Source organism: Mus pahari, chromosome 1, assembly GCF_900095145.1.
Source record: "Mus pahari chromosome 1, PAHARI_EIJ_v1.1, whole genome shotgun sequence".
In the NCBI taxonomy this organism is placed as follows: Eukaryota; Metazoa; Chordata; class Mammalia; order Rodentia; family Muridae; genus Mus; species Mus pahari.
In genome coordinates, this window is record NC_034590.1 from 74,019,636 (window position 1) to 74,029,022 (window position 9,387).

Genomic DNA, 9,387 nt, shown 5'->3' on the forward strand with positions numbered 1-9,387 from the left:
ACTCACATTCTTCTGTCAACCATCTACCTCCTCTTGCCTCCTGCTCTCAACCCTATTGTCTATGGAGTGAAAAACATGGTCATTCGAAAGAGGGTAGCACAGATCTTTCTTCTAGATCGTGGATGTCAGTAGGGATCTGCCAAATACTTCCTGACCTACATAGAAGGCTGTTACCTTGTAAAAATGGGTAAGGTTTGTGCTCTGTGCTCACAGTAGGGGTTTCCTATCCTCCTCATGGTCCATGAAGGTATTCAATTCCACAATTATAGATGGACTGAAATTCAAATGATCAGTTAACATAGAAATATACAGAGAATGACATCTCTCCTGTGCAAAATAAACTACTGACAAAAAGAAATGAAGTTATAAACTGTATTTTACATATATTATTATGACTATATAACATATTTTGAATAAATACGTGGCATCAAAAATCAATAATGTAAATATACTTAATATACACCCCAGAGGATATAAGTTTCAATACGGTTCTCTAGGTGGATTCTTGTCCTATTCTACAGATAAGAATATATGCCTAGCACTGTTAACTAAATAAAAATCTTAACTTTTGACCTCTCATGTCTAGATTCCTTACAGCTGTCTTTCTAAATCTGCTGAGTGTCAAAAATGACATCTAAGTGTTTAAACACACAGAGACATAGATGCACACACATGTACACACACACACACACACACACACACACACACTCCCTACTTTCAGTCTCAATCACAGAAGCTCTTTTTCTGTAATGATAGTGAATGTAGAAACACATGGATGCTTACAGCACTGAATAAGTGAAGCTTGAGGGCTCCTTCCTGAAGAAAACATTTATGTTACCTCTGTAAGACACAGGGGATAAGATATCAAGGAGGAGGGAGTACAAAACATAAGCAGGAAGAAGGGCTACAAAAATGCCATCTTTGTGAATGGCACAGCCATTTCAGTTATTAACCAAAGAAGCTGTGCTGACCTACAAGGTGCTGACACAAGTCTGTCATCAGTGGGAGAGGAAAAGATAGGCCATTGTTTCTTTCTGCTGAATTGTCTGTTTACAGATTCTGGGAGAGGGAGAGGCATTGTTATCACCTATATACTCCAGGTGAGTCCACCAAGTTGTAGTGGTTAGTTACAAATCCATTGCCTTGGCAAACCTCAGTACATCACAAATGAAATAAAAAGACATAAATGTAGGAAAGGTGTTTGTAGGAAAGAGGGCGGCTGGCAGAAGATGATAAAAGATGAATGAAAGTAATCAGAATGCATTATATACGTGTATGAAGTTTTCAAGGAATGAATGTAATGATTAATATTTCTAAGCCACTCTCATAAAACATCCAAAGTTTTTATTATTCATTTATTTTTTTCATTTTTTAACATTTCATATATTCCCCCTTCCCAGTTACCCACCCACAAACCTCCATCCCCTGTCTCCCCCCCCCCCTTGCCTCTATGAATGTGTTCCTCCACCCTTTCACCCACTCCTGGCACACTGCTCTAGCATTTCCTTACATTGGGATATCAAGCCTCCACAGGACCAAGGGCTTCCCCTCCCATTGATGTCAGATGAGGACATCCTCTGTTACATATGTATCTGGAGACATGGACTCATCCATGTATACTCTTTGGTTTAGTCTCTGGAAGCCCTGGGTGGTCTGGTTAGTTGATATTGTTCTTCCCTATGGGGTTGCAATCCCCTTTAGCTCCTTCAGTCCTTCCCTTAGCTCTTCCATTGGATTATATTAAAACTTTTTTCACTATTTTCATGTCTTTTCAATAAACTACATGAAGTTCCAGCTAATAACAATAAGATAACTGAGTAAGATAAAGGGCATACAAATTGTAAAGGAAGAAGTCAAATTATCATGATGATATCATAGTGCACTTAAGTGATCACAAAAATTCTACCTGGGATCTCCTATAAACAATTTCAGCAATGCATCTGGATACATGATAAACTATAAAACAAACAAAAAGAAAGAAAACAAAACTAAAAGAACACACCAAAACCCCAAAATGAGTAGATCTTCTCTATATAAATGACAAATAGACTGTGAAAGAAATCAGGGAAACATCATCTTTCAAAAATTATATAAAATATTTTTGGTATATCCCTAACCAGGCAATTGAAAGACTTGTATGACAAAAACTTGAAGTCATTGAAGGAAGAAATTTAAGAAGATATCAGAAGATAGAAAACCCTCCCATGCTCTTGGATCAGTAGAATTATCATAGCACAAATGGCTATTCTACAAAAAGCCATCTATAGAGTCAATGCAATACCCATGAAAATTCCTGTATAATTCTTTGCAGACTTGGAAAACACAATACTCAATTTCACATGAGAAACAAAACTAAACAAAAATCAGGATAGTTAAAACAATCCTGAATAATGAAGAACTTCTGGATGTATCGCCACCCCCTATTTCAATCTGTACTACAAAGCTGTGTTAACAAATTCCGTATAACATGGTATTGACATAAGAGCAGACAGGTTGATCAACAGAATAAACTGAAGAACCAGAGATAAATGCACACACTTATGAACACTTGCTTTTTGATAAAGAAGCCAGAAATACACAATAGAAAGAAGAAAGCATCTTTAACAAATGTTGGTGGTCTACTTGTGTGTCTGTATGTAGAAGAACACAAATAAATCTTTATCTTTCACCCTGCACAAAACTTGTTTAGTTCATGTTTATCAAAGACCTCAACATAAAACAAGACACACTGAACCTGATAGAAGTGAAAACACTGGATATCCTTGAATGTATTGGGACAGGAGAAAACTTCCTAAACAGAACACCAATAGGACCAGCACTAAATTCCACAATTAATAAGTGAAGCCTCATGAAACTGAAACGGTTTACTTGAAATGACATTATCAGTAGGACAAAATAGCAGCCTACAGAATGGGAAAAGATTTTCACCAAATCTGACAAAGGGCTTTATCAACAAATCAAGAAACTAGACATTGACAAACCAAATAATACAATTAAAAATGGGACAGAGATCTACTCACAGAGAGTTTTCTAACAGGAATCTCAAATGGCATAGAAGAGTTAAATAACTGTTCAACGTCCTTAATTATCCGGGAAAAGCAAATCAAATCTACTTTGATATTTCATTTACACCTGTGGGAATGGCCAAACTAAAAACCTAAGTAACAGTTCATGCAGCTGAGGATATGCAACAAGGAGAAATACTTTTCTATTGCTGATAGGAGTGCAAATGTGTTCAAATACTATGGAAATCTATATGGTGGTTCCTCAGAAATCTGAAAATTTATCTACTTCAATACCAAGTTATACCACTCTTGGACATATACCCAAGAGACCATCCATTCTACCACTAAGATATTTGCTCAACTATGTTAATAGCAGCTTTATTCATAATAGCCAAACTGGAAAAATCTTAGATGTCCCTCAATCGAAGAATAAATAGAGAAAATGTAGTATATTTTCACAATGGAGAAATACTTGGTGTGCCCTTCCCCAGCCTTGAGCAGGCTGCTCGGACCTGGTTTGCCACAGTTGCTAGCCCACCTAGGGTGTAGTCTTCCAACCTAGATAAAGTCTGTTGTCCTGCCACAACTGCAGCTTTCCTCCAAGACACCACTACCTGCTGAGAGACTGAACCTGTTCTGACACTACCCTAACAATGCAGAGATCCTGGTGTGGTGGGGGATGGCTCCCCCACCCCCTTTATAAGCTTGGTCTCAGAAAACTTTGTCTTGGCTCTTTATTTCTCCTTCAGCCTTTTCCATCCAAAACCCCATCTTAACTTTCAGGAACCCAGTAACCCGTTGCTGCAGGCGGCTACAACTTGTTTTTTAGAAAAAAATGATACCATGGAATTTGCAGGCAAATGAATGGAACTAGGAAAAAGTCATCCTGAGCAAGGCAAGCCATACTCAGAAAGACAAACATGACATGCATCCACTTATACGTGGATATTAGCTGCTAAAGATAATCATTCTATAGTCTAGACACTCAGAGAGAAGCAAATTAACAAGTTCTCTAAAGGGGACATATGGATCTCCTTGGAAAGGGGAACTAGAATAGATTTGTGGGTGGACTGGATGAGGGTAGAGATGAAAACAGGGGAGATCAGGTCGGGGGAAGAGGAATGGATGGAGAGAATCCTGGGAGAGACTACTAGAATATGGGAGTGGGCTGTATTTAGGGGGCTATGTGGACAGCTAGTGCATTGGAAACTTTCTGGAACCTATGAGGATGACCCTAGTGAGGACTGCTAGTAATGGAGGATAAGGAACCTACACTGGCTATCTTTGCTAACCAGTCAAGGCTCCCAGTGGTGGGACTTACATGAACCCAGACACAAAACCTTTTACTCACAACCTGTCCTGTCTGCAAGATGTGCTGGGGGCAATGGTGGCTCAGAGCTTGTTGGAGTGGTCAACCAATGTGTGGTGTAACTTGAGATTAAAGACATTAGAGTAAGCCCAAGACTGACAATGCATGGCTGGCCAGGACTGAAATTTGGGTGGTCCGGGGACCTGGTGTAGAACTAAACATGATGGACAAACAAACTAACAAACACAGGCAAAAAACCACGAAATGATTCCTAATGCTATTCTGATATACTCATAGATTGGTGCCTAGCCCAGTCTTCATTAGAGGCTTTCTCCTGCAGCTGATGGGAACAGATCAATGACTTACAGCCAACCATTTGGAAGAGCTCAGGGAAAACCCTGTTAGAAGGGGAGGGATGTTTGTAGGAGCTATATTCTAAAGGGAAATGGAGGAGCAGTGGATTTGGGGGAGTGAGGAGGCAGAATGGGACTGAGAGGGGTGCAGGAAAGCGAAGCTGTGGTCAGGATACATTTTATGAGAGAAGAATAAAAACAAGGCAAAAAGCCTTTCAAATAGTCCAACTTATCATCTTTCAATGCAAAGTCAGTATATTGAAAAAATATTTAATTAATTTGCAAACATTTAAACAATTCAATTCAGCTTCCTTGCCAAAATATTTAGCTGATTTCACTGTTGGTGGAGAATAGTAGAAGTTCTTCCTAATGCTGGGAACAATTGAAAGGCATTTGACTTCTATCATTTTTACTACATGTCAAAAGGAAAAAAGAAATAAAATGATTTCTAAATCTCCTTTGTTCTTGAAACTTCAAAGTGCTATAATGTTTTCAAATAAAATTGGTAATATAGTAGTTGTCAGGGGTACATGACTGACGGCTCTAGTGACATTATATTTTCCATGAGAAGTAGTGTTTTCTTTCATTTTGCTATAAACTTGACCACAGTTCACAGGTTGAGCAAAACAATAACGAATCTTTTATTTTCCTATTCTAGATGTTCCCTATGTCTCCTGCTCGTTTTATTCCAGGTTCCAAATTGTTTCAGGTCTCTCAGGTTATAGCCCTGATCTACAGTGTCCTCTAAAAAACAAAAAACCAACAACAACAACAAAAAACTTTCCATGAGGTAGATTACTCTATTCAGGATGTGCAACAAGTAATGAGCATCCTTCCTCTACTAACTAGAGATGAATATCAGAAATGTACTGGCCTTTCTCCAGGGAACAGATCAAAACATCGACTTGGATCAACTCAGTTCTAAGAAAATCCAAGAAAAGAAGAGGTGGGAAGCAGATGATGCAAGGTGGTAAGCTATTAATTCCTTCCCAAATCTAAACTGCATCAGAGAAGATCTATTTAAACTGGCTGTTTTTCTATCTGGGTGAGTTTCTTCTCCACGTATTAAGACCTCCATATAGCTAAGCACTTCTGTTTGCAGCAATTTTTAAAAGGAAATAAACAAATAAAAGGGTATCAGATGATACCATCTCAAGTGTTTTAAGAATGGATACTCCTCTAGAATGAGCCAGTTTTCTTTCTTGGGCACAGGATTTCTTTTCTTAATAGTATGTAACATGGACCAGATGTCTAAGGATAGAAACGTCTTTAGGGCTGGAAGAACTAGAAGGTGGTTTCTGTATCACTGTTTTGGTTGCATGTGAGGAAGGCATTCTGTGAGGAAGACATTAGTAGCAAGAACACGGTGAGAATAAGTTTATCAAAGTACCATCTCAATCAAATTTTTGCCTAATATTAGCATACTAAAATTTAAAATGCAAAGAGATAGTCTGTGCTTTGGAAATCTGTGTGTGTGTGTTTTCTCTCTCCCTCTCCACACCCCTTCCCCTTCTCTCTCCCTCTTTCTGTATACAAACAGGTGTACACTTTGAGAAGAACAACTGAAAGTATAGGAAGAGAGACCCCACTTTTCTTAGTTCATTATCTAATCCTGCTTTCTGAGCAGTTACAGCTCACATCTCATCTCTGAAGTTCATATTATCTGGGAAATTTATGTTGCTCAAAACCAAGGGTTTTTTTTACTGATACACAAAATAAAATTATATATATACATTATGTATTTGTATGTTCATACTAAATAGAAGAAACTGAATGTGATTTCTGCATTTATAACTATGAGATGTGTTCTATTAAATATGATACCTGAATTACTATGTATCATGGTGAGACCAAAACTATTTTTGTCTTGTGTCCATAAATCATCAATCAGCATTTAGATAATTATCTCACATGGAATTTCTTTGTGCAGCTCCTTTATATTTTGCCACAACCTGTGCCCTATTTATAAAACATTTACAGCTTTGTGTATAATTCCTTTTAAGAAAATTTCCACTTCTACTATCAAGTTCATTTTAAATAGGCATCTGAACAACTGTGATGTAAAATTTCCCAATATTTTAATCAACATCTCTATTTTCTTGGTCATACTCTCATGGTTTCTGTGGATAGAGAAGCTCATGTGAAAAGAATTCTACTTTTTATCCACTGCTGAAATACTTTATATTATGTGAAATTGAAGAAATTCAGTTCATCTGTATTAATGTGCTAGGTATTATGAAGTACATATTCTTTTCATATAGTTTTAACATGGCAGGCTCTCACTTCTTTAAAATAAATTTTTTTAAAAAAATTTCTCTTAATACTATCTTCCATGTTTAATGATTATATTTATGTTTGATTAATATTAGAGAAACTAGAATGAAAATCATATATACCTTTATGTTCATAGATTTACTAGTGAAAAAATTAAAAGACAAAAAAGTAGATTTGCAGGGTTTAAATTTTAATTTTTTTTCCAAAGGGAGGGCAAATTAGCAAATTTTTTTTAAAAAGAGAAATTTAAGCAATCCTTGTGTTAGAAAATCTCATTAGTTTCAGAAATTATTTTATCTGCCAACTGGAAACAATAAAATAATTAAAATAAAATAAGTTGCATTGAACTCCGCTATAAGCCTGAGAGGACTGCTGCTTTGCTGCATATGAAGTACATTAGTACAATAAGCATGTTTAAAGACATTTAACTAGAGGCTATATAATATTCCAGGGTTGAGACTGTCCTTTCTTAGCTTATGGTTCCTTTTTGCTTCATTGACATCTCTGTGTTTTAAACTCCACTGTTTTCTGAGACTTGTCAGTACTTTTTGGTCTGTTTTTTTCCTCCTCCTCCTCCTCCTCCTCCTCCTCATCCTCCTCCTCTTCCCCCTCCTCTGGCTATAAGATGGATGATCTTTGTCATAGTGAAGTTTAACATAATCTGGAAGGTATGCAGAGTTTAGAGATGGCTATGGAAAGAGTCACATTTGCTTTCTTTGAGACCAGCTCAGGTGGCTCCAGAAACTCACAGAATCAATGAAATTATGCCATGCATTTTCACTTTTGTAATCTCTAGAAGATGAACATTTGCAAAAGAATATCAAAGAGTATCTTATAAAGCTTAGCTGATGCTCAAAGGTTTAAAGCCATGTGGTCGTACTTCATTCATATGTATCAGATTTCAAGAAGAAATGTGAATGCTCTCCTCCTTCACACTCATCAGTTTTCTCTGATTCGGTGTCAGTATCAGCGGTGAATAGAGGATTCATCAGCTTCATGGGCTATGCCAACTTGTCATATCTGAACCCAGGGACAGTGATTCTGATTGGCATCCCTGGACTGGAGCATGTGCAGTTTTGGATTGGATTTCCCTTCTTTGTTGTATGTCTTGTGGCTTTGCTGGGAAACCTCTTCCTGCTAATCATTATCCCCACAGAACGCAGTCTACACCAACCCATGTACATTTTCTTGGCAGTACTGGCAGCTACTGACCTTGGTCTCTGCCTAGCCATTGCCCCTAAGATGTTGGCCATCTTCTGGTTTGGCTCGTGTTCCATGGATTTTGATGCTTGCCTCACCCAGCTCTTCTTCATCCATGCCTTGCAAGGAATGGAATCTGGCGTTCTGCTTGCCATGGCCTTTGACAGATATGTCGCCATCTGCGATCCTCTGAGGCATACGGCCGTCCTTACACCTTTATTTTTACTTCGAGTCGTTCTGATAGTTGCAGTTCGGGCAATTGTACTAGTTGGAATTTTACCTGTTCTTCTCAAGCGACTGCAATGGTTCCACTCTGTTGTGATTGTTCATTCTTACTGTGAGCACATGGCTGTAGTCAAGTTAGCGGCAGAAGATGTCCGTATTAATAAATCATATGGGCTCTTTGTGGCTTTTGCAATTCTAGGTTTTGACATGATATTTGTTTTCATCTCCTACATTTTGATTTTCCGAGCTGTTTTTCGTCTTCCTCAGAAAGAGGCACGAAGCAAAGCATTCAACACTTGTACAGCTCATATTGTTGTCTTCCTGGAGTTTTATATCCTTGCCTTTTTTTCCTTTTTCAGTCACCGTTTTGGTCACGTATCACCGTATGTCCACATCTTATTGTCTACCATCTATCTACTTCTGCCCCCGGCCCTTAACCCCATTGTGTATGGTGTGAAGTCAAAGGAGATCCGCAAATGGGTTGTCGAAATTTTTGTTCTGAAGTCTAATACTCAGTAAAGAACCTGAAAATATTGTGTCAGAACGAAACTAGAGCATAGTTACCTGCTAAAACTGCTTGTACTTTACATGACTATTTTCATTAATTTATTCATGAAAAGCCAGTCTATATTCTCAAGACAAAACCAGTTGGCATGGGATAAACACAGGTGAAAGATACAAATGTATCTCATACATTCCTATGATCCCTCACCTAACTTTTTACTCTCCATTTTCTTTCGTTATTGCATTCTTATATCTATTTTTTATTTCTTTCAACCCAGATATCTGTTCTGTAAAGCAAAAGGTAGGTATTTTTCCTGATGGTAAACACTTTTCCTTCTTTTAAAAAAATGTATTAGTTATTTTATTTATTTACATTTCAAATGTTATCCCCCTTCCCAGTTTTCTCTCTGTAAACTCCCTATCTCACCCCTCCCCTACCCCCTTCTTTCCTGCTTCACCACCCTAGCATTCCCCTACACTGGGGCATCAAGCCTTCACAGGACCAAGGGCCTCCCAT

General features: G+C 37.9%; 1 protein-coding gene across 1 annotated transcript; it reads left to right on the forward strand.

The window, feature by feature from the left end:
• The first annotated feature begins 7,899 nt into the window (after nucleotides 1-7,899).
• Nucleotides 7,900-8,940, forward strand: LOC110335156 (olfactory receptor 52A1-like). Its single transcript, XM_021217224.1, has one exon. It carries the CDS (start codon nucleotides 7,938-7,940, stop codon nucleotides 8,883-8,885), a length of 948 nt encoding a protein of 315 aa, XP_021072883.1. The 5' UTR covers nucleotides 7,900-7,937; the 3' UTR covers nucleotides 8,886-8,940.
• The last annotated feature ends 447 nt before the right edge of the window (nucleotides 8,941-9,387 follow it).